This window comes from Pipistrellus hanaki (assembly GCF_964339955.1).
Source record: "Pipistrellus hanaki genome assembly, chromosome: 1".
NCBI lineage: Eukaryota > Metazoa > Chordata > Mammalia > Chiroptera > Vespertilionidae > Pipistrellus > Pipistrellus hanaki.
Window position 1 is genome coordinate 37044123 of NC_140503.1, and position 26622 is coordinate 37070744.

General features: G+C 35.8%; 1 protein-coding gene across 8 annotated transcripts in view; it reads left to right on the forward strand.

Annotated features, from left to right (window-relative positions):
- DDHD1 (DDHD domain containing 1) overlaps window positions 1–26622 on the forward strand; it is an 86032-nt gene that overhangs the window by 15287 nt on the left and 44123 nt on the right. For 3 of the 8 annotated variants that reach the window (XM_084877596.1, XM_084877602.1, XM_084877598.1), the window contains exons 2-6: window positions 10259–10432; window positions 10997–11017; window positions 20272–20373; window positions 23605–23733; window positions 25125–25272. In XM_084877596.1, the coding sequence (XP_084733722.1) occupies window positions 10259–10432; window positions 10997–11017; window positions 20272–20373; window positions 23605–23733; window positions 25125–25272 (574 nt within the window). The remainder of the gene's footprint in view (window positions 1–10258; window positions 10433–10996; window positions 11018–20271; window positions 20374–23604; window positions 23734–25124; window positions 25273–26622) is intronic. The other 5 variants (XM_084877599.1, XM_084877601.1, XM_084877600.1 and 2 more) reach the window with 3 other exon arrangements.

The window sequence follows — 26622 nt, forward strand, 5'->3', positions numbered from 1 at the left end:
CCAGCCCCAATGGAGACTGGGCGGGAAGGCCCCAATTGGCCCTGATTGCCAGCCAGGCCTAGGGACCTCATCCATTCATGAATTCGTGCCCCAGGCCTCTGGTTATGTAATAAAAACTCTTGAGGACTGTTACCGGCAGAATTGTGTCTTTAACAACATCATCTATTAAAGGCCTTACTAGCACTAACTTAGCATGTGGCTGTATTTGGAGACAGAGCCTTTAAAGAGATGATTAAGTTTAAATGAGGCCATTTGGGTATGCCATAGTTTATTTTCCTTTTGAACACTTAGGTTGTTTGCAATTTTTTGCTGTTATAAACATTTCTATAATAAAGTTTTTTATGTGCATCTTCTTGTCCAAATGTTCCAGAATTCCTAGAGTATATACCAGGACCTTTCAGTCCTCAGGCCGATGCTCTGTCCACTAAGCCAGACTGCCTAGGGTTATTCTTTTTTCTGTTATAACAATGCCGAGGTATATATCTTTGTGTACCATACCTTTAGACATTTTTGCAAGATGTCTATATTTCTAGAATTACTCTGTAAAAAAAATACCAGTGTTTTTGGTTTTAAAAGGTGTTTCTAATCCAGAGTTTTTCAACCTCAGCACTGTTGACATTTGGGGTCGCGTAATTTATTGTTGCTAGGCAGGGTGGCGTGAAGTGGGGGGAGCTGTTCCGTGCATTGTAGGATGTTTACCAACATCTGTGGCCTAGATGCCAGTAACACTACCACCACCACCACCCAAGTTGTGACAATCAAAAACTCCTTTGAATATTGCCAAATGTTCCCTGGAAGACAAAATTGTGCTGGGTTGAGAACCACTACATTAGCCCTTCTCTCTTTTCCTCTTTCCATACAATAGGATCAGTCTGGCATGGGGTTGAGTAAAGAGGTATCCATATAAGAAGCAGCCTAGCATGAGATATTGGAGGCCTAGTTGGGTAAGGAGGGCAGCCACAAGGGATGATGGCTTATTGTGGGATGTCAGAGCTCAAGTGGGGTTAAAAGTATATATAGGCACGAGGGCAGCCTAGCATGGGGTATTCTGAGCCTGAGCCAGGATGAAAAGGTATCTATTGGAGAGGTAGGGCAGTCTTTTCCAGTCCAAAACAGAGAGTTCTTTATTTATATGACTAATAGGCCCAGTTAGGGTGATTTTCCAGAATTAGAGCTTGGTCCCTATAGAGATCCATTATTGACTTGATGATTGAATATCTATTTCAGCATATAATTAGGGATTTGCTGGCTGATGCCTCTATTAATTACAATTGTTTTAATGGTAGAAGTAGCTAGATCAGGAACATAGCTCACAGCCATATGATGTTCACCTCTGGCAAGTATCTTAACCATAAAAATAATCCCATCTATGTAGCTGACTCTTACGAACATAATGCTAAGCCAAAGAAGCTAAATTAAAAAGTAAATGCTATATGATTCTATTATATAAATTATTAAAAAATAAAACTAAACAGTGGTGCTAAAGTTAGGATTATGCTTACCCTTGGTGAGGGTTGAAGGGAAGATGTGAGAAGAGGTCTTCTGAGGTGTTGATAATGTTCTCTTTCTTGATCTAGATATACAATAGTTAACTTGCAAAAAGCCATTGAGCTGTATGCTATAATTTATATTATTGTCATCCTTTAACAAAATGGTCACCATCTCAAAATTCCATTTTTTTATTCTTGGAAAACAGTCAAATCTTTCCTCTGAATCAGATAATTATCAGGAAATAGAATGTGACACACCCTACAGCATAAACCAACTTAAACAGATAGGTGGCAAGCACCACTCAACCTGAGGAAGGCCCAATTTGGAACACTAATGAAAGTGTTCAGTCTACCAAACCAGTGGGGTAATGCACAATGAGAGGTATCAGCAACATTCAACATCCCTTTATTGAAATCATACTTTATGATAGATACTTAGCTTCTGAAAACATTGCACCTATATCCAAGGATCCACTGAAGTGAAGAAGACAAAATAGAATACAAAAAAAAAAACCACACACACACACATACACACACACTACACACACACAAACCTATACATACATACAAATACACACACTGGTAGATAATGTGCATAATTAATTCATTGGAATTACAGAGTAAGGGACCACTGTGATGAAAGGCTTCCTGAAGAAAAATATAAAAGTTAGCTAAGTGAAGAAAATGGAGAAGAGCATCCCAGCTAGGAGGAGCAGTGCGTGCAGGATACAGAAGTACAGCTCACCATAACACATTCAGAGAACTGTCCTCAACGTGGAAGCACAGGAACCATCAGCATCATCTTATATGTCCCTAGAGCCTGCCTTAGTGCCTGATTCATGGTAGACATTCAGATATTAGTTAGATGAAAAAATACCTAAAGTAGCGTTACTGTGTAAAGAGGTATTCCAAGGAAAAATCATAAAGAGCTTATAAATCAGAGTTTATCTGGAGTGTAGTGAATCATAAAGAGCTTATAAATCAGAGTTTATCTGGAGTGTAGTGATGAACCATAAAATAATTTAAGTATTGGAATAATATGATTTGTTGAATTTTAGAAAGGTTCTCTGACAACTCTAGAAAATATGAACTGAGTGTCTAAAGAGAAGAAACTAAGGGGAATCTGTGTATGTATGTGCATGTACTTTTACATGCATATGCTTGTGAGCAGGTATTTGGTAGTGGTGGTAAGAATTGAAGCTAAGGATATAAGTTTAGATGGAAAGTTTCTGAAGTAAAACAGGTAGAAATGATACGAGTGTGAACTCAGGCATTGACTGTAGGCCTGATGAGTAAGGAATGAGGGTGATTTAGGGGATACAATGAACAGTACTTGGTCTCCATTTGAGGAGGAGGCATCTTGGATGACTCCCAGATTACTTTCTTGAGTGACTGGCTGAATATTAATCTTACATCCGCTTTGACAGGGGAGACAGGTGGGGAAGCAGGTTTGTGTTCTGTTCTGTTCTGTTCTGTTCTGTTCTGTTCTGTTCTGGAGAGTGGGGGAAAGAAAGGCTTTAGAGACTGAAAAACAGGAGAGGGTATCAGAGATTAAAATGAAGTTCAAACAGAATTACCCTCAGAAAGAAAACTTCCCCCACACAACTGGCAAAATATGAACGCAGTCTGGGGACTTAGTGATTCAAAGCAGCAGCTGAAGGGAAGGTGTGTGAAAGTGAGAGGGACCAGAAGTAGCACCATTAGGAAAACATTCCTCCTAGGGGAGAAGATAGAGGAAGTAAGGTGCCTCTTGGAGCCATGGCAATGAGAGGAAAGAAGGAAGGAGAAAATTAGGGTCTTAGGGAAATGAAAGAGAAACAAGGCACACAAATTCCATACCCACCTGCCCACTATCACCATGGCATCATCCATTAAAGCTTCTGCTCTAACTAACCTCCAGAAGCAGACACTCTTGAACTCTATCCATAAAATGCTCAGGAATAAAAATAAATAAAATATCATACAAAGTTACTTTAAGAGGAATATAGAAAATGTCAGTTAATGCATTTCACTGATAAAAATTTTTCCCTCAAAAGCAAACACAAAACAAAGAGAAACCATATTATAACACTCTGACCAAATAAAATATCCTTAAACTTGTGGACATACTAATGGAGGTATTAATGTAAGGGCATTGATGAAAGGAAGGAAAACAACCAAAAGAATGAACATGAGATACAGAGAGAAGCAAAAAGTATCAGAGAGAAAGGGGGTAAAATGCTGTAAAGACAAAAGGAGACCTAGAGTACTGATAGAGCCCCTGAAGAAGAAAAAGAAATCAACAGAACAGAACAAATTTTAAACCATAATTGGGAATCTTTTCAGAAATTAGAGAAAAATGGAAATCTGCAGATTAAAAGGGCCTACCTACCCTGAACAGATTAATCCGGAACAGTGAACTCTGAGTCATAAATTATTAGATTTTAAAGATTAGTGAAACTATTAAAGTTTAAAGACAATTTTTTTTCTGGATCTCCAAGAGGGGAAAAAGACTGTATTGCCAATTTTTAAAAAGTAGAATGTGTTTCATACATCTGAAAAATACACAAAGTAAGGCTACATACAATAGCATTTTTTTTAAAAAAAAAACAAGGAAGCAGAGTTCAAGCTAGCCAACCTGTCCTTCAAGTATCAGTTTTGAACATAAAAGAATTTAGGAAATATTTAATGAGAATTTAATATATTTCATTATAAATTCAATACTAAAATGGTGGTAACATGAATATAATTGTTACATGTTCCAACAAAGTAGAAAGAATAAAACTAAAAATAAATAAAGGGAAAAGTAAAATAAAATAATTCCCTATTGCAGTGGTCAGCAAACCGTGGCTTGCGAGCTACATGCTGCTTTTTGGCCCCTTGAGTGTGGCTCTTCCATAAAATACCAGGACCGGGCACACACGTACAGTGCAATGAAACTTCGTGGTCCATGGGCAGAAGTTGACTTTTGTCCTGGGCGAGTCTATTTTGAAGAAGTGGTTCTAATGCCGAGCCACACTCAAGGGGCCTAAGAGCTGCATGTGGGCTCTCCAGCCCCAGTTTGCCGACCACTGCCCTATTGTATAAGTAATAAGTGGGAATTAGGGGATACCACTTAAAGGGGCCAGATGATAAAAAGTTAAGTAAGCAGAAGAGAGATTTAGGAAACTCTGAAATACATGTCGTGTACTCATACACATACAAAGGCAACCACTAAACAAAAAAGGCAAAAAATAGCAACTAGAGAAAGAAAAAGGATAAATATGAATAATAAAAATGGTAATTATAGAGTTTAAACATGTCAGTCATCAATAAGCTTAATTCACCTATTAAAAGAAAAAATTGTCAAATGGCTTCATAAAGCAAAACTCAGTCTTATGCCGTATACAGGAGACGCATCTAAAGCACAGTGATTTAAAAGGATAAACATAAAGGGATATGCAAAAAACAAAAAAAAAACAATCACAGGCATACTGAAATAGTCTGAAAGCAGAGGTTGCCATCTCCAGTCAAAGAAAAAACTAGGCAAAAAATTGTTAGATGCAACAGAGTATACTTTTTAAAAAATTATTACCCAAGGATATGTTTATTGATTTGAGAGAGTGTTATCAATATGAGAATGGAACATCAAGGTTGCCTCCTGTACATGCCCTGACTGAATCAAACCTGAAATCTGTGCCCTGATTGGGAATCAAACTCATGTTTGGTTTAGGGGACGACACTCAAACCAACTAAGCCACATCAGCCAGGCCAGGGTATACTTTTCACCGTTAAAAGCCATAATTCTCAATGAAGTTGTGATACATTTTTTAATACCTTATGTACCAAATAATATAGCAAACACATCAACATAGCAGAATTGCTATACTAGAATACAACTAATCCTTATACAACCCAGGGGTTAGGGGTCTTGACCCCCACACTTTAAAAATCCATGTACTATAACATTTGACTCTTCCAAAGTTTAACAGTAATAGCCTATTGTTGATCAGAATCCTTACTAATAACAGTTGATTAACACATATTTCATGTATATTATATATTTGTGTTCTTATAATGAAAAGCTAAAGAAAATGTTTGTTTGTTTGTATGTTTTTTCTGAGTTTCTGTTTCTTCAGTCTTTATGCGATCTTCACTTTCCGTCCTTGTGTGATAGGGTTCTCTCCTGCGGATTTTCCGTTGATTATTCAGGAAGTTTTTCTGTATTTTAGTTGTAATACCAGTTTGTTCCTGGGAGCATGTCCATGCAGCATTCACTTACTCTGCCACCATTTTTTTTAAGAAAAAGTTTTTAAAAATTATGCCCAGCTTCTGTTGCTCAGTGATTGAGCGTCAACCTGGAAACCAAGAGGGCAGTGGTTCAATTCCCAGTCAGGGCACAGGCCTGGGTTGCAAGCTCAATCCCCAGTATGGGCTGGGCAGGAAGCAGCTGATAGGTGACATTTCTCTCTCATCAGTGTCTCCTTTATCCCTTTCCCTTCCTCTCTCTCTAAAAATCAATAAAACATGTATATTTTTAAAATTATGTATGTAATTGGGCCCTCGCAGTTCAAACCCATGTTGTTTGAGAGTCAATCGTATAGCACAATGCAAGAAGAAATAGAAACACATAATGGATTTTGAATATATCCCAGTACAAGTCTGCTACAATAAGATGTTTCATGGCCATCTAGTTAATTTCCCATCCTACACCTGAAATTAGTCATTTCTTCAAGGACTCTTGGTTTCTTTTAGTGGGAAATGATATTTAGAGATCACAGTCTTTATGTTAGGAGTACTCACTTACCCTGGATTGGTCTTTGTTTCTTGACCTTATCAAGTGGGCAAAGCTTAGGATATTTTTAAAAGAGAGAATGCATCATTAGTTCATGGTGACATTTCTAATTGAAATTTAAAATTATAGTTGTTATTTTTTTGACTTTTACATTGTATCTTTCTTCTAGTGCAAAAGAGTCTTGATTTCTGATTATATTAACAAAGTTAATTTAGTTATCATAACCTACAGTTTTAAATTAACAATACCAATATTATAAAATTAACAACTATGAAGTGTAGGTACTGTAAAAGTTTTAAATATGTTTGCATTTTTTATCCATGACAAATACCTAATATATATGTACAAATTACTGTTTGAAATAATTTATTTGAAATAATTTCTATACATGTGATTAAATCATCAACTCACAACTTAATTAAGTTCATTTCATTTTGCTTTTTATTTTTAGGACTTTGTTATTTCCATTTTCTTTTTGCTTTAATTTTGTTTTTTAATAAATCTTTATTGTTCAGGTTATTACAATTGTTCCTCTTTTTCCCCCCCATAGCTCCTCTCCACCTCATTCCCTTCCCACACTCTGTCCTCCACACTAGCTCATCCTCATCCATAGGTGTACGATTTTTGTCCAGTCTCTTCCCGTACCGCCCACACCCCTTTCCCCCTGAGAATTGTCAGTCCACTCCCTTTCTATGCCCCTGATTCCATTATATTCACCAGTTTATTCTGTTCATCACATTTTTTATTCACTTAATTTTTAGATTCACTTGTTGTTAGATATGTATTTGCTGTTCATAATTTTTATCTTTACCTTTTTCTTCTTCTTCCTCTTCTTAAAGGATACCTTTCAGCATTCATATAATACTGGTTTGGTATTGATGAACTCCTTTAGCTTTTTCTTACCTCTGAAGCTCTTTATCTGCCCTTCAATTCTGAATGATAGCTTTGCTAGGTAGAGTAATCTTGGTTGTAGATTCTTGCTGTTTATCACTTTGAATATTTCTTGCCACTCCCTTCTGGCCTGCATAGTTTCTGTTGAGAAATCAGCTAACATTCGTATGGGTACTCCCTTGTAGGTAACCAACTGTTTTTCTCTTGCTACTTTTAAGATTCTCTCTTTGTCTTTTGCTCTTAGCATTTTAATTATGATGTGTCTTGGTGTGGTCCTCTTTGGGTTCCTTTTGTTTGGGGTTCTGTGTGCTTCCTGGACTTGTAAGTCTATTTCTTTCACCAGGTGGGGGGAAGTTTTCTGTCATTATTTCTTCAAATAGGTTTTCAGTATCTTGCTCTCTCTCTCTTTCTGGCACCCCCATAATTCTGATGTTCCTACGCTTGAAGTTGTCTCAGAGGCTCCTTACACTATCTTCAACTTTTTTAATTTTTTTTCTTTTTGCTTTTTCGGTTGGGTGTTTTTTGCTTCATCATATTTCAAATCTTTAACTTGATTCTTGTGATCTTCTAATGTGTTATTGGATCTCTGTATATTATTTTTTATTTCAGTTAGTATATGCTTAATTCTAGTTGGTCCTTTTTCATATCCTCGAGGGTCTCACTAAATTTATTGGCCTTTTCTAGGAAATTCTTGAAAAACCTTGTAACTGTGGTTTTGAATTCTATATCCAGTCATTTGCTTTCCTCCATTTCTTTCATTTGTGGTCTGTTTCTTTGTCTCCGCATTTTTGCTGCTTCTGAGTTGTTAGAGTGGCTTTGTGTGCTAGGTGTCCTTCTATATGGCCCAGTGGCTCAGCCTCCTCAGTTACCTGAGGTGGACACTCTTGTTGCACCTTTTTGTGGGATGTGCACAGTCTTGTAGTTAAGCCTTAATTGTTGGTATCAGTGGGCAGAATTCACCTCCAGGCCAGTTGGCTGTGAGAATCAGCTGTGTCTATGATGGGAGAACTTCTGTGCTGGAGACACCCTTATGAGGCAAGACTTGCTTCAGTGGGGCTTTGGTGCTCATTGAGTCTGCTCCCTGAATGTTTCCCTTAGTGGATCTGAGGAGTTGTAATCTGGATGGTCCTACTCTGACTCCTGGGTACACCGGCTCTTGGATCTCCAAGAGGTGCTAATTTAGCCTCTGCCTAAGGCCACCCAACAGGAGCTACAGAGAGATCTGCAGATTCCTCCTCTTTGTTTGGATTTTGGAGGTGCTCAGATGAGGCCCAGCTATGAAGCAATGCAAGCTTCTGTGGGGCCTTGGGCCGTCTTTTGGATGTTCTGGGTCTCTCTGACTCAGCTGCAGTTTGTTAGCTACATTTAGATTTTAAAGGACGAGGCCATTCATATGCAAAAGCCTCTGCACTTGGATGGGGCGGAGTCTCAGGGAAGAGCAGACAGCAATGGCTTCCCGTCAGCCCTGCTCTAAGACGCCCCAGGGTCTCAGTGTCCCTTGGTAATCACTGCAAGCACCTCTGAGAGAAAGCTGCCCTTGAGTTCCACCCACTGCCAGACAGTCCAGTTTCTCCTCGTATGAGTCTGGGTCCCCGGAGTCTTGCCCAGAACTGGAGTTCAGAGCAGTCAGGAGCTTGTGTCTCCCTGTGGATTGAAAAAGCCAGCCACGTACTCAGTTGCCAGCCTTCTCCGCGAGTATACACCTCTGTACCTCTGCACTTTACTTCTGCAGCTCCTCTGAGTCTCAGGGTGCTTTTCTCTTCCCTCCTAGTTGTAGAATTTCCATTTAGCCAGCCTTCCTGTGATTCTGGATGGTGTCCGTTTTGTCTTTTAGTTGTAGTTTTGAAGTTGTGCGAGGCAGCAAGTTCAGGTGTTCACCTCTGCTGCCATCTTGGTTTCTCTATTTTTGCTTTATTTTTAAAATTTTAAAGGATTCAACATAGCTTAGTTGACATTGTTTATTTAAATAAATAGCAACTGAAAGTCTTAGGCTTATAGGAACAGTGATTTAATCAAAGAATTATTTAGTTATTCAAAAAAGTTTTTCTCAATTATTTTAAAAAATTGAGGCACTTACTAAAATTGAAGGTTTCAGTTATTTAGTAATTCTGTGAACCTATAACCTACACAGTAGCTCTAGGAAGTGCACACACGTTATTGCTAAACTACTTCTGTGAGTTTTTGTTTTGTTTTAATGTATTTTCAGAGAGGAAAGGAAGGAGAGAAAGATAAAAACATCAATGAGAGAGAATCATTGATCAGCTGCCTCCTGCACGCCCCTTCCTGGAGACTAAACCTGAAATACCAGTGCCCCATTGAGAATTTGAACCATGACCTCCTGGTTCATAGGTTGTCACTTAACCACTGAACCACACCAGCCACTACCACTACCTCTGGGAATTTTCTAGCAATACTGGAGGCTCAGTGCATCAAAATTCATGCACTGGAGTGGGGGTCCCTCAGCCCACCCTGCCCCTGGGAGCCCTCAGTGGCAGGAGGCAACATGGTGATCAGGAAAAGGTGACACCCCCATCACACCTCTGCTGCTGCCACTGCTGGCAGCACAAGCCTCAGCTGGCCCTGTTTACCTGAGCCTCAGGTGGCCCTGGGCAGATCCGAGGCTTGCCTGCACCTTCGGCCAGCCCTGCGTGGCTGGGGGGCTGAGGGCGGGGCCGGCCGCACCCTGCGCCTACCCCCACCCCCGCAGGGCTGAGGGGACTGGGCACTGCCATCTTGTGGCTATAGTTGCTGCCATCTTTGTGACAGTGTGACAGTCAATTTGCATATTCCCTTTATTAGATAGGATTCTTAAACCCCTTATCCTCCTAATTTGGTTACTCAGGACCTCAGTTATATAGATAACTTCTCATCTACTTTTCTAATACCAAAATAACTTCTCATCTACCTTTCCAATACCAAAGTAACTTTTATGTTTAATATTTAGTGAAAGTAAAATTATATGCTGAAAAAATTATATTTTGTGGCTTAAAATCTGAAATTTAAAATTTTAGTCATGAAAGTCTGTTTTAGAAGTAGCAAAACATAAAATTGTAATTCTGTTGGGAATTTATGAGAAGTTAGAAGATCCTATAATGTTGTATAATCCTGTGATTTCTCTTTTTAGAGGCTGATAAAATACCAGTAATGCGTGGACAGTGGTTTATTGATGGTACTTGGCAGCCTTTAGAAGAAGAAGAAAGTAATTTAATTGAGCAAGAACATCTCAGCTGTTTTAGAGGTCAGCAAATAGAAGAAAGTTTTGATACGGAAGTGTCAAAATCCATAGATGGAAAAGATGGTAAGACCAATTAATATATTTAATACATTATAGAAATCAACTTGTTGATAAAGTTTAGAGTTATTTTTAGTTTTGACAAAGTAAGTTAGGAGTATTCAAATTTATAAAACTTCTCATTATTTTAAACATTTGATAATTATTTTAAAATTTAAAATGTCTGTAAATTTCTGAACTATCTCAATTTCTATTTTACTTAACGTGTACGTTCAGTGGCATAACATAATTTACTATAAATGACAAGTTGTTATAATGTGCTCTCTAAATTCATTCTTTTTAGTTATTAAAGAAAATTGAACTTAAAAAAGGATCCCTGTCGTTATATCAAAAGAGCAGTTTTGTTAATATTAATTTATTTTGTATATCTTAGACGTCTCCATATTAATAACCAACTTTTTTAAACAATCTACTCTTTACATTTCCTCATTCACCACTTGAATATGTTTGCAGTAGTTTAAAATAATTATATAATACCCAAGATTACTATGTTTTGTTATGTCTAAACTTGAGTAAAATTCAAAATATGTGATACATTTAAAAATACTTCTATTGTTCCATTTACTGCAGGCAGTGGGATCAACTATTCTGGTAAGTATAACGGTATAGGTGGATTAGAATTTGTAGATTCGTCTTTCTTTTTTTAAGTGTTTCTTCATCCATGCTTGCCTTTATTTGGGAGGTTTCTTGGCAAGCCCTGTTAAATCTGGTTAATTAAGTGATTCTTTTTCTTCCCCTCTTAAACATCTCCAAAGCAGAATTGATTAAGTAATTCACTGAATGCATTTTGGAAAAAATGAATGTAATTGGAAATAGTTGTTTATAGTTTATATAACAAAATTAATGGCAAAACAACAAGCATTAAATTGGCTTATTTTTTTTTCTTATAAGTAATAAGAAACATCTCAAGTCTTTTCTCTGTCCTAATTTTTACTCTTATCTCTCCCTAAATACACACATACACCACATACACACACACACACACACACACACACACACACACAGGCATGGCAACTATAATTTAGCTTATACCAAATTAAAATATCTTTTGTATCTAGGTGATTAAACGTTTTCATAATTGAGGAAAGTTGTGGCTTCTGAATAAATTGGTAATTAAATCTAACAAATCCTATCTAATAAAAGAGTAATATGCAAATTGACCATCACTTCAACACACAAGATGGCTATCCCCATGTGGTCAAAGATGGCTGCCCCCATGTGGACACAAAATGTTCTGCATGGGAGGGCAGTAAGGGGTGACAGGGCCAGCAGAGGAGGGCAGTTGGGGGAGACCAGGCCTGTAGGGGAAGACAGTTTGGGGGGAACCCAGGCCTTCAGGGGAGAGCAGTTGGGGGGGGAGGGGGAGACCAGTCCTGCAGGGGAGGGCAGTTGCCGGGGAAACAAGTCTGCAGGGGAGGGCAGTTGGGGGTGACCGTGCCTGCAGGGGAGGGCATGTAGGAGCAATCAGGTCAGCAGGGGAGCGGTTAGGTGTTGATCAGGCTGTCAGGGGAGTGGTTAGGGGATGATCAGGCTGCCAGGCAGAAGTGGTTTAGGGCAGTCAGGCAGGCAGGCAAGTGAGAGGTTGGGAGCCAGCAGTCCTAGATTGTGAGAGGGATCCCAGATTGGAGAGTGTGTAGGCTGGGCTGAGGGACACCCACCGACCCCCCCTTTCTCCCTCCCCCCCCCCCCCCCCCCCGTGCACGAATTTTGTGCATCAGGCCTCTAGTGTGTATAATAATAGTTGTCTATTATGCTAGATAACATACTCTATAAATTTTAAATATCATTTTCCTAATTTGCAGAGTCAAATATGTACTTATTTCAGTGTAAAATCCAACGTCAATGTTTTTAATTTTTTTTATTGATTTGAGAGAGAAGGGAAGGGGAAGAGAGAGAGAGAGAGAGGAAGAGGAAGAGAGAGAGACATCAATATGAGAGAGAAACATTGGTTATCTGTCTCCCTTAGGTACCCTGACTAAACTCACAACCCAGGTATGTGCCCTGACCAGGAATCAAACCCACCACCTTTTGGTGTACAGGACAATGTTCCAACCAACTAACTCATGTAGGCCAGAGCCAACATCAAGATTTTTACATATCAGTATATAAAGAGCAATTCAGTGTCTACAGAGCAAGTTTTCCTACAGATTGCTGTAGAGACAATACTTTCCCAGTTATAGCACAAATAGTAAATTTTACATATCTGTGATCTTTTATTAGTGCCTGAAGTATTTTGTAACCTCTCTTCACCACTCCAAAATAAACACAAAAGCCTACTTTATAGTATTTGAAGAACTGACCTTTATATCATTTTATTGATATTGGAAAAGGCTGAATTCTGGATTTTTCCCTTTCTATTAATTCTCCTTAAGTCTTGCCTTAACTAACCCAGTGTATCCACCCAAATTATTTTTTTTGCAATTTATTTATTTATTTATTTATTTATTTTTAATTAAGATATTATATGTGTACATACCTTACCAATCCCCACCCCACCCCATTCCCAAACATGCCCTCCCTCCCCATAGTTTTGTTTTTTTTTTTTTACTATTAATGTATAGTAGGTCCTCGGGTTACGTCGGAGATCCGTTTCTACAGCGCGATGTAACGTGATTTTTGCCATAAGTCGGAACCCGTCTACATAAGCACCTACGTCACTCACATGGAGCACATACACAGCAGTAATGAAGTGAAACAGTAAAAAAATTTAAAAGAGAGATAACCCTTTCTGACCTTTACTTGTGGTAAATAAATAACAAAAAAACATAAAAGCACATATGTACATACATCGAAATGACAGAATTTGGGTTTTTTAATAAACAAACGGGAGATGGCGAGGTAACCACAAAATGACATACATTGAATCCGAGGACTGTCTGTATGAAAAATAAACCCCTAAATCCTAAGAGTTTAGAGGAGAAAAAGTGTGGTGTGAATCATAAAAATATAAGTAGATTGTTTCTCTTTTTCAATCTATTTTCAAAACATTTTTTATTCCACATATTAATTCATCCTGTACAAGTTCGTCAGCTCTGTTTTATCTCTAGATCCCATGTACTTGGAATCTTGTTTCTATTACAGTAAAAATTAGAATTTCACGTGTCATCTATATTTCTACTCCCTATTAAAATGTTAAATGTAGTCCTCACCAGTTTGGCTCAGTTGGTTAAGCGTGGTTCTCTGCACCGAAGGGTCACCAGTTTGATTCTTATTCAGGGCACACACCCAGATTGTGGAACCCAGTAGGTGTGCTTTCAGGAGGCAACTGATTAATCCCTTCCTCCCTCCTTCCCTCCCTCCCTCCCTCCCAACCTCCCTCCCTTCCTCCCTTTCCTTCCTTTCTTCCTTCTCTTTTATGTCTCTCCCTCTTTCCCTTTCTCCCTCTCCCCAACCCACCTCTCCTCCTTTACTCTTTCTAAAATCAATGAAAAAAAACACTTTTTTTTTTAAAAAAGGATAAATGTAGCAGGATACTTCCCTTTTCTTCGCAGTACCCTAATATAAATGAGCCAATCATTTAAATAAGTCTGATAAAGAACATAGTTTATTTGTGTGAGTAGATTTTCATTATGCCTTTGTGTGTATATGTTGATTCTAGAGTATCATTGTAGGATATTATAATAATATTTTTTGCTAGCTTTAAGGATATACCAAATACACTGAGTGGTAAAATTCTAGTTAGTATTAACAGGAAATTTGTTAAACTGTTAAACACTTTTGCATTGTAATATTTCAAAATGATGATTCTTTGAAATTCATTAGAAGAAAACTTTTTTCAAAAAATATACTATGGCATATCAACAAAATATCAGCATATTTTATTATTAACAAAGGTTATAAATTCAATTCAGTATATATGCTGTTGTCTTAAATTTCCAACCATTTTATTGGTTATTCGATATTTAATACATTTATGTATTAAGATGTGACATTTGACTTTGAAGATTATGGAAAATTTGGTAGTACATTTGAAAATTATCATTGGTCTTAAGGAAAAAAAAATTTGCTGTCCAAAGAGATATCTTTGTTAGAAAAATAACTCAAATTTACAACTACAAAGATAAAATATTACAAACTTTTATTTTGTTTCTTACCACTAGGCTTCTGAAATTTCATGTTAATTTGAAGGGGGAAAGATCTTTCCACCTAAATTTTCTCATTTATATCTGATAAAGCCTGGCTCTTTATATTTTCAGGAGAGTTTGAATGCTTTCACATGCACATAATACTGTGTGCTAGGCACTTTTTTTTTTTTTTTTTTTTTTTTTTAAGAAATAGGGTTTCTAGAATTAAGCCTTTTGGGAAGGAAAAGCTTACAGATGAGAACAGTTACAATGAGTAAGTACAAGATAACACAGTAGATAGTGACTATTATACACTCTGAAAAGAGATTTGGAATAAAGAGAGTTGTTATTACAGTGCAGTGGCGTTATTCAGGTGAGGCTTTCTGGGGGGAAAAATACCATTTAATAATTGAAAGCATTTTAAAATATAGTATTTAGCAACTCTTATTACGTTCTATGGGGAATTGCTAAGAAACTAAACAGAATTCTTGCCTTGAAAGACATTAAACTAAAATAGTACTTTTTCTTTCTGACTTTATATTTTGGGTAGGATAACTATTGCCACAGTATATTGGATGTTTAGTATTTTCTCCCTGTTAATTTTCCTACTGATTTCAAAGTAAGCATTGAATTAAATAGATTGTGTATAACTCTTTTAGCACACAAAGATTTGTGATTTAGATTTTTTAAAAATTCATCTAAATTTTTTATTTTTTGAGAGTTAAAATAAAAACACTGTTCTTATCACACCACTTCCTAGGCTAAGAGACATTTATCTAGAAGCCAACAAATGAAAGTCTAAATTTCACTGGCGATGAATCATACAAATAAAATCAGGCCTTCAAATAAGTAATTTTGTAAATACTGCAATCTAGTACTAGATTAGTATCTTGTTCATTTTCTAATTCATCTATATAAAGCAGGAATCAGCCAAAAAAAAAAAAAAAAAAATAGCCAGTTGAACTAAAAGAGTTACTCCTGCACCTCACTGTGGCCAAAAATTGCATAACCTCAATTTGTTTGTGAAAAAATAAACTCACATTGAGAGATATTCTGCAAAATACCTCTTCAAAAATATCAAGGTCATAATTAACTAGATGGAGGGGACCTTTCACAATGTATATCTTCACCACAATGTATACTTTAAATATTTTGTCAATGATACCTTGAAAGTGAAATATTTTTAAAATGTCAAAGTCATGAAAGACAAGAAAAAATTAAGGAATTTGTCACAGGTTAGAGAAGACTAAGAAAACGTGACAACAAAAGACACCATGGTGCCTGGATTGGGCCCTAAAACAGAAAAGGACATTAGTGAAGAAACTGGAGACATCTGAATAAAGTTTCTATTTTAGTTGATAGTATGGTACTAATGTTAATGTCTTAGTTTTCACAGTTTTTCTATAGCTACACTAACATTAGGAGAAGCTGTACTATTTTTGAAACTTTACTATGTCTAAAATTATCCTATCTAATAAAAGAGTAATATGCAAGATTGACCATCACTCCAACACACAAGATGACTGCCCCCATGTGGTCAAAGATCCTACCCCATGTGGACACAAGATGGCCAGCAGGGGAGGGCAATTAGGAGGCACCAGGCCTGCAAGGGAGGGCAGTTAAGAGGGACCAGGTCTGCAAGGGAGGGCAGTTGGAAGCGATCAGCCCTGTAGGGGAGGGCAGTTAGGGGTGACCAGGCTGGCAGAGGAGGGAAGTTGGGGGCAAACAGGCTGGCAGGGAAATGGTTAGGGGGTGATCAGGCTGGCAGGCAGAAATGGTTAGGGGCAATCAGGAAGGCAGGCAGGCGAGCAGTTGGGAGCCAGCAGTCCTGGATTGTGAGAGGGATGTCAGATTGCCCGTTTAGACCCAGGCAGTTTAACATCCCTCAAGGGGTCCCAGATTGGAGAGGGTGCAGGCTGGGCTGAAGGACACCCCCTGCCCAGTACACGAATTTTGTGCGCTGGGCCTCTAGTTCCATAATAAAAAGGTATAAGAAACATTTTTTTTAAAGCCCTAGCCAGTTTGACTCCATAGATAGAGAGCATCAGTCTACGGATTGAAGGATTCCAGATTCAATTCCAGTCAAGAATACATAGCTCAGTTGCAAGCTTGATCCCCAGCCCTGATTGGGCAACCAATTTAAGTGTCTCTCTCATATTGATGTTTCCCTCTCTCTGTCTCACCCTTCCTTCTACTCTCTAAAAATCAATGGAAAAATATCCTCAGATGAGAATTAACAAAAACGAAGAAGAAGAGAAAGATAGTAGAGGGATTGAAATAAAATAGTAAAAAGCATTTAATTAAACCCTCATACACACAAAAAGAAAAAAGAAAACAAAAACTGGAAAGGAGGAACAAAATACAGATGGAATAAAGAAAAAATAAATGGGAATGATGGATCTAAATTGACCCATATCGATAACTATAGTAAATACATATAAGTGAGCTAACAATCCAATTAAAAGGCAGAGCTTGACAAATTTGTTAGGAATGCAGTACCCAACTATATGCTGTCTATACGAGTCACATTATTAATATAATGTTGCATATGGGTTGAAAGTTTAAAAGTGGATTTTTTACTGTTCAAACTAATTTCGAGTGCTATGATTGTACAGCTGTTAGTAGATCTGTAAGAATTTACAACATTTAACATTTGTCATGTAAAGTTGTACTCATTTCTGTCTCTGTTGCTGAATAGGGATATCCCAAACATCAATATAGAATTTCAAAAGTCAAAAAGACTGGGGCAGGAGAGGAAAGGGGAAGGTTTAGAGAATTCCCACCATCTAGTTCTTAGTTGTTAATTTTTATAAATTTATCTAACTTAATTTCTCTGAGTTCCGAGAAGATTGCAGAAGTTTTCTCATTACATTTGGCACGTTTGAGATGCACAGGCCTTCTTCCCCTGAAGTTGAGTTTAACCAGATTGCCAGCTTTTATAAAGGGAAAAGTTACTGAGTTGTTCCATTCTAGGAATTAGTATGCCATCAGCAACCACCTTTTTGATGTTCTGTTGCTTTTAGAATTACATATTGAAGAAAGTGTCTTTAAGAGGTAAATTATAGTAAAGAAATTTATTAGAAATGCTCTATTTTATACTTTAAATATTTTATTTTTCTGCAGGATTTTAAAAGAAATTTTTTATTAAATGTTAGCATCTAAAAAGTTAGCACTTACAATTGTATTTTGAGTTAATATATATTTTTGCTAACACAACATAGGAATTTCTAACTAAATGTTTATTTTTGAAAAAAGTAATGCTTTTTGGCACTTGAATTTCTTTTTTTTTTTTTTTTAATATATTTTATTGATTTTGTACAGAGAGGAAGGGAGAGAGCAAGTTAGAAACATCGATGAGAGAGAGTCATCGATCAGCTGCCTCTTGCACACCCCCTACTGGGGATGTGCCCGCAACCAAGGTACATGCCCTTGACCGGAATAGAACCCGGGACCCTTCAGTCCCCAAGCTGACGCGTCTATCCACTGAGCCAAACCGGTTTCGGCTTGAATTTCTTTTAATAGTGATTTCTATTTGGATTGATAGTCAACCCTTTTGTGTCTACTATACTTTTGTGATAGTTTGAGTTGAAAAATTAAGCTCTCTAAGCTAACAGGATGTTGTAACAAATAGAGCAAATGACTTTCAAGTGAAAATAGGAATTGGGAAAAAGAACCATATCTATTTAATTTTATAAAAATGTTTTAAATAAATATGCTCCTCTGTCTTGTATGTTTTGGGGTGTTTGCCCTTTTGTTAATTCCTAATTTATACTATTCCTTTAGAAAGGAAAGCCTTTCATTTTTGCATCTTGACAAGCTTTCTGAAAGCTTCTGCATAATTTTAAAGTGGTCATTATGGTTAATATATTTCCCATAAGTTCTCTTTTAGTAAGTATGGAATTGATTCATGTTAGTTGTACTAGTAGGTTTAGAAAATTTAAGTTCTGTTTCCTTGGTTAATAAAGTGTCAAATCTAGCCGAAACCGATTTGGCTCAGTGGATAGAGCGTCGGTCTGCGGACTGAAATGTCCCGGGTTCAATTCCGGTCAAGGGCATGTACCTTCGTTGCGGGCACATCCCCAATGGGGGGTGTGCAAGAGGCAGCTGATCGATGATTCTCTCTCATCGATGTTTCTAGCTCTCTGTCCCTCTCTCTTCCTCTCTGTAAAATATCAATAAAATATATTAAAAACAAACAAATAAATAAATAAATAAATAAGAATAAAGTGTCAAATCTATGCCATTTTGATCTACTTGGATATGTTAGCTTTTTCCTATTGATATTTTTTTCTAAATGTTTTGTACAAGTAGTACATCTACTTCTTGGTAACTGACCAGAAGGCTCATGAACAAAGAAACACTTTTAGTGATGAAAATTGTTTCAATTGTCATTTTCCACCCCCTGTGACAATGAAATGATTTTATAATCATATTACTACCCATTTTTAATCCTAGTCTATAGTTTTTTATGTAAAGTGCCTTGTAAGCATTTCTCAATTACAGTGATTGCACCAATCTTTATACTTCATCTTTGTATGTAAAGATTTTTTTTTATATTTATAGTACCATACAACAGGAATTAAATATTTTCCCATTTGCACAGTAACTAAACTTTGAATGTCACATTAATGTAGAAGGGAGTGAGGATGAAAATCAAATGCTTTAGAACATAAATTTAAACTAAATCACAAAGGTTCGGTGGTGCATAATACCCTGTTTCCCCGAAAATAAGACAGTGTCTTATATTAATTTTTTCTCCCAAAGTTGCGCTAGGTCTTATTTTCAGGGGATGTCTTATCTTTTCATGCGCTAGGTCTTATTTTCGGAGGATGTCTTATTTTCAGGGAAACACGGGTAGTTCATATTAACTGAACTATTAACAAATGGATTTGTAAATTCAAAGTGGATTGTAAAGTAATTGCAATTTTACTTTTATCCTTAAAGTATAAAAACAATCTATAATTAGCAATATTTGACAGGGGAAGTGGTGATTTTAAGGTTCAAGTCATCTACTGATTTGCCAGATATCAAGTCTGACCAACTGTACTTGGTGTAGCTTGTTTCATGCTTACAAGATGTCAGCATATATTTTTACTAATGACCTTTTTTCATTATTCTATCACTAATCTTTCATTTTTTATTATTAATAACTCAAAGTAGAGCATCCAATTTGTTTTTGTTTGTTTTGTTTTGTTTTGTTTTGTTTTGTTTTTAGTTTCATTTTTAAAAGTCCTTTAACCACTTGAACAGTTGTGAAAAGGATATTGTGTTTCTGTAGGAAGGCTCCGTTATACTCCAGTAGTCGAAAACATCTAGTGGAATGTATACTGTCCTATCTTCTCACTGAAAGCTGAATTAGATATTTAAAATGTTATTTATTGCATTCTCAATTTGCACATCAGTTTTCAGCTGTCATAGCCACAAATTGGGTGAGAATAAGTAACCTTAGTATTGTAAAGATGGGGATTATAAATCTCTTGCACATACAGAAGTGCTGTGCTCTGTCTTTTTATTCTACCTATGCAGACATTAAAAATAATGGTTGCATAGTTGTCTTTAACAGAAATCTAGATATTGTTTGCCATTTTTCAGTAAAAGTAGAGCATATATTTGATAAACATTGATATTTGCTTCACTGACTTTTAATTAGAAATTACATAAATAAAACATTTAGAATGTTTGTCAAATACAACTCATTTTTTAAAGTTAACAAAATAAAAAGGCAAAATAGCAAACCTCATTTAAAATTTACTTTGAAGCTCAGTGTTTTTGCTTTCTTAGTTGCCTACCACCTCCCTCCCTTCTCCCTCCCTTCTCTGTTCAAATGGAGAGGATATAAGGCGAGTACAGATGCGGCAGGTCTTAAACGAAAGCGTTCCCAAGGTACAGTAATTGTAGTTTCATTTCTCCATGTAGTTATATTCCTGGCTTATAGCACTTAGTTGTATTTAGAGCATTCAGTTGTATTTAAGACATAGAAATTATTAGTATCAGTATTTAAAGCATAAAAATATATACATAGTGCTATTTTTTTAGTGTTAATTATAAGTGCTATAAACATTTGTAAATGATATGTGTAGTCCAATAATGGGATATTCGCCAGTTTTAAGAATGAAATTTTGTTGGCCTAACACGATTCTCTTAATATCTTGATCTTGAAGTTTCACTGTTTTCACCATATGTTGCTCAAAACTATTTTAACGAAAATATGGTTTAGAAACAGACAAAAAGGCTTAAAATAGTGACTTGGATTGAACATAAAATTAGAAAAGTAAATAATTGTTAAATGTAGTCAAATATTTTCTTTAATTTATGAAAAGTCCTTTTATAAAGCTGAGTTTGTACGTTGTTTTCTTTGGAACTGAAGATATTATTGTTTCTTATGTTAATTGCATCTCGGTCTTGTGTTCAATGTTAGTAATGTGCCCTGGCAGGTAAGTTAAATACAAATTAGTTTTTTAAAAAATTTTTGAATTACATTTGTAACAAAGCTAATAAATACATTTTCCTGGAATGGATTTACTTTTCTATGTATTCTTGTAGGAAACAGGTTTACAGTCAAACCTCAGTTCTCGAATATGTCCCATCTGGAACAATTTGGTTGTTCACAGGAAAAATGTCTAGGTTGTCCAACCAAGCTTCAGTCCTTGAACTGACAACCCTTTCAAGCTGATACATCAGCATGACAAAAAGCGTCTTTCAGGCAACAAAGGAAAGAATGCTTTTGTTGCTGATGAAATCTAGCACAATTTTTCAAACATAACGAGGCCATCAAGAGTGCTAATGTTGCTAAGGGTGTGAAAGAAATAATGATCATGGCAACTGAAGAGGAAGAAAATCTTGCTGATTTGGATAAAGGAAAAGCAGTTAACCAGTAGCAGTCCTTTCAGAGGCAGTGATATAGAAACAAGAAAAGATGCTGCATACTGACCTGAAAGACATCCCTGAACTGAATGCTAAAATTGATTCCTTTAAGATTGGTAGGGGATAGTGGTTCAATAAATTTAAGGGAAGTATTTATAGATTAAACAGTACCTTAGACATGTACAGTATATAAGAAAGGTTAAACAGGAATTATTTCAAGGTCTGGAATGGATTAATCAACTTACCTTATTTCTAATGGGGAAAAGTTATTCGGTTTTCAAACAATTCGCTTCCAGAACAGCATACCGGAACAAATTAAGTTTTAGAACCGAGGTTTCACTGTACATAAAAATGTCTTAGGATCTTAAATATTGACCAAGGTTATATATATTTTTTCATATTTGGCTTGAGGTTATTTTCAGCCCATCTTCAAATCAAAAGAATATTAGATTGTGCCAGTAATTATTCTGTGTCAAGTCACTTTATCTCTTTGTACCTATGTGTCTTTGTATATAATGTGAGATAATATTTTGCTTAAAGAGGATTTTTAGAAAATAAATCAAGCATAATTATTTGAAGGTGCCTAGCTATATCAGAGATAGAGGAAATATTTAAGTTGTTTAAAATATAATAATTATTAAATTATGAATTAGTGGGCATGTTATGACAATCTCCTTTGTTCATTGCTTCCACAAACATTAATAATTTTGTGATACATGTCAGACACTTTGTAAGGACACTGTGTTTGGTGCTAATGATACATAATATAGTTCCTGCCTTACAGAATTTATGAATTTCTGGAGCATATACCTTAAGGTGACCAGATTTTAACATTGGTAAAGCGGGACACCAATGATGGGGGGCAGCGGGGGGGGGGGGGGGGGGGGGGAGGTGTCTTGATTAAAAATTTGGTCTATATGGAGCAACAAAAATTTTCATAGAATGCAAAAATAGTATTGTAATATTTTTTTTAAATTTTAACATAAGTATAATTTACAAATATAATAAATAAATAAAAATTATGTATAGTCGTAAGTGTCACTTTCAAGGCTAGCGCTAGACTTTTTGCTGCCACTATAAAATATAAATAATACAAGTACTGTCTGCTAAATTCAAGAAAATTTATGATTTTTATGAAATAAATAAATAACTTACCTAAATTATCTGAATAGCTGATTTGTAATGACATCACTTGTTTAACTAGCTTACTAGCACACAGTACGATGTGTATCATCTGAGAGACAGTTAGTCATTGCCAATCCCAAAAATGCCATTGTTCGTTAAGTCCAAACAATGGTGGTTGAATTCTAACAACTGATCAACAATGCGAACTTTGATAAGCAGTTCTCGATAATCAGTTCTCAACAATTATTTGTTATTATTAAAGTTTAACATTATAAAATTAACAAAAATAACATAAAACTCATATCCTGGCTAAATAGCCACATGCCGCCGAAAACCATGTATTCCCTTCCCGTTCTCCCGCCGTTCCCTAGCTTGTCGTGCATTCTTTCCAAAACTTGGGACTTCTTTTTAAAACGCCACAGGATGTGGGACAAATTGTTAAAAAATCGGGACTGTCCTGCCAAAAGCGGGATTTCTGGTCACCTTAATATAGCTTTTACGGCTTACTACTGCAGTTATAGAAATGCAATAAACATACTGATTTGAGCATTATAATAAAAAAAAAAATTGATTTCTTACTAAAACATCTTTCAACTTTGAATTTTTCTTATGGTGAGCAATATCCAATAATAATTGGCTTTAGTATCCATTCCAGAAATTCCTTATACTCGAGTAAATTAGATTATTTTCTTCTCAGTTTAAAGATAATTTTTTTCTCTATGAGACTTTGTTTTGCACTGAGTGAAATTTTCACAGATCCAAAAGTAAAAATCAACAGAAGAAGTGGAACTTAAGTTTCTGTGTTAAAGATGCCGAGGACTTTGGAGTAGTACATCACCTGGGAAGGCAGTGTTTTACAAAAACACATTAACTACATGTTAGAGGTTATAATTTATGGTAGTTAAGCCACTATTCCATGTTGTTATAATAAACAGTCATTCCCTATAGCATGGCTAATCATTTACAAAATAAAGTCCCTATCCATTACTTGCTTTACATCAATATGTGTTTCAATGAAATCAATGAAATAGGATTTTTTTTAATTAAAAATCTGTGTATTATAATTTTTCACACAACTGGAGTTTATCTTGGAGACCTTCAATCAGTTTTTCCTTTTTGCAACAGCTGTTCATAGTTTCAAGTTGACTCGAAACCACGTGGACTGGCACAATATGGATGAAGTATATATTTATAGTGATGCAACAACATCTAAAATTGCAAGAACAGTTACCCAAAAACTGGGATTTTCTAAAGGTAATTGTTAAATATTGCTATAATTTGTTAAAATTTTGGGAACCTGAATTTTTCTCTTTTATTTAGAATAGGCTATTCAAATTATATTTTTAGTATATTTTATTATTTTTAAAAAATATATTTTTATTGATTTTTCACAGAGAGGAAGGGAGAAGGATAGAGAGCTAGAAACATATATGAGAGAGATACATCGACCAGCTGCCTCCTGCACACCCTCCACTGGGGATGTGCCCACAACCAATGTACATGCCCTTGACCAGAATCAAACCTGGGACCCTTCAGTCCACAGACCAATACTCTATCCACTGAGCCAAACCGGTTTTGGCTATTTTTAGTATGTTTTAAGTATGTGTTATAATTAATGACAATTTACTGACCTGTTAAGTGAAACATTTATTAAGGTGATTAACTTAACATGTATTCATCAATGAATAATATATTTAGAATGATTTGATAAGATTAATAAAAAATTCTTTTATATCTATAAAAGCAGTCAAATCCAAGATACTAGTGTGAAAATAAAGCTTCAATATAGAACCATAGTATTAAGGAAGATGAAGACTAAAAATTTTTCATCGGACTTAATGAAATGGAGGTCATTGGTTATTTAGATGGATTGATGAGTCAGAAGCCAGAGTGGCATGGGTTGAAGCTTAAGTACAAGGTAAAGAAATGGAGGCAGGGTATTAGACGACTCTTTAAAGACCTTTGACAAAAAAGAAGGAAAAGAGGGAATGGTACCAGGGGAGATAGGAGAGCATTATCAAAAAATGAATTTAAAAAAAAAAAAATTTCAAGTCTGATATATCTAGTTTATTCTATTATCCAATTTTTTATTTTAATTTCTTTGATAGCAGGTGTTCTTGAATATTGTTTTATATGTTCATTAGTTGGGGTTTTTTTTTGTGTGTGTGAATTACCTTATATCTTTTTCTTGTTTTGCTGTTTGAATGGTTATCTTTTTCATTTTTTCATAAGCTAGCTCTCTTTGTATATTTAGGCAATTAACTTACTGTGTATCATATTTTGTATAAATTTTCCCAGTTATTCATCTTTTATTTTTGCTTCATGGTATTTTTTTATAGTGAAATTTAAAATTTTTATGTATTCAAGTATTTCTTTCCTTCCTTTTTTCCTTCCTTCCTTTGTTTTATTTTTCCTTATGGTTTCTGGCTTTGGTGTCCTGTCCAGTTTATTATTTTTTTTCCTGTCCAGTTTAACACTTCATATCAAAGCCAATCAATATACATCATCTTATAAATTTTATCCCTTCCTAACCCAGTGAAATTTTTTTTAATAGTACTTTATTTTTTTCATTATTTCTTTCAATATATTATGAGAATGCTATTTTTGGAATAAACAATAAATTTTGAGTCATAAATTTTTTACAGCATCAAGTAGTGGGACCAGACTTCATAGAGGTTATGTAGAAGAAGCCTCTTTAGAAGACAAACCATCTCAGACAACCCACATTGTGTTCGTTGTGCATGGCATCGGGCAGAAGATGGACCAAGGAAGAATTATAAAAAACACAGCCATGTGAGTTCTTTGTTGAATTCATTCTTTTTTTTTTTTTCTTTTTTTTTTTTTTAATATATTTTATTGATTTTGTACAGAGAGGAAGGGAGAGAGATAGAGAGTTAGAAACATCGATGAGAGAGAGTCATCAATCAGCTGCCTCTTGCACACCCCCTACTGGGGATATGCCCGCAACCAAAGTACATGCCCTTGACCAGAATCGAACCCGGGACCCTTCAGTCCCCAAGCCGACGCTCTATCCATTGAGCCAAACCGGTCTCGGCAGAATTCATTCTTTATCTAGTTTAGAATCTAAACTTTGTTCCTCACTATCTTCTTTCATATTTTCTTCCTTTTTTAAAAAAAGCCACTCCAGATAATTATAACCAAGTGATTCAGTAGAAATGGCTGCTTGCCTATTCAATACCTACTTATGTGATCATTGAGAACTACTAGTAGTGATGCTTGGAGTTTAGAATTGTATAAGTTTACTCTAAAAAAGAACAGCATTTTAAACAAATGCAGTGTTTTTGAGTTTTTAACTCAAAATCAGGGTTCCTCAAACTCATCACTATTGATGTTTTTTTTACCAGATAATTCTTTTCTTTTCTTTTTTAATATATTTTATTGATTTTTTACTGAGAGGAAGAGAGAAGGATAGAGAGTTAGAAACATTGATGAGAGAATCATCGATCAGCTGCCTCCTGCACACCCCCTACTGGGAATGTGCCCACAACCAAGGTACATGCCCCTGACCAGAAACGAACCTGGGACCCTTCAGTCCGCAGGCCAACGCTTTATCCACTGAGCCAAACCTGTTTTTTGGTGTTGACCAGATAATTCTTTAATGTGGATGGCTGACCTATCAGTTGTAAGATATTTGACAATAATAATAAAAATAAATAAATAAATAAAAGATATTTAACAATATTCCTGACCTCTACCCACTAGTTGCAATTAAAACCCCTACTTGTAACAACCAAAAATGTTTCTTGACATTGCCAAGTGTTCTCTGGAGGGAAAAAATTGTCCATGGTTAAGAACCACTAGTCTAAATGAACTTTTTTTTTGTTTTTGTAAATTCAGATAAACTTACCACTTCCTAATAATTATTTCACAATGAAAAATATAAAAACTGTATAGCCGTCAAAGAATATACACACACACACACACACACACACACACGCGCACACGCACACACACACACATATATATATGCATAACCCATAGACACAAACAACAGTGGAGTAAAGGCCTGGGGAAGGGGCAGGAGCAGGGTGGAGGGGGGTAAAAAATGAATATGTGAGTAGAATAATAGAAATTTTAAAATACTTTTTCTTTTATATACTCATATTTGTTAAAACTGAATAT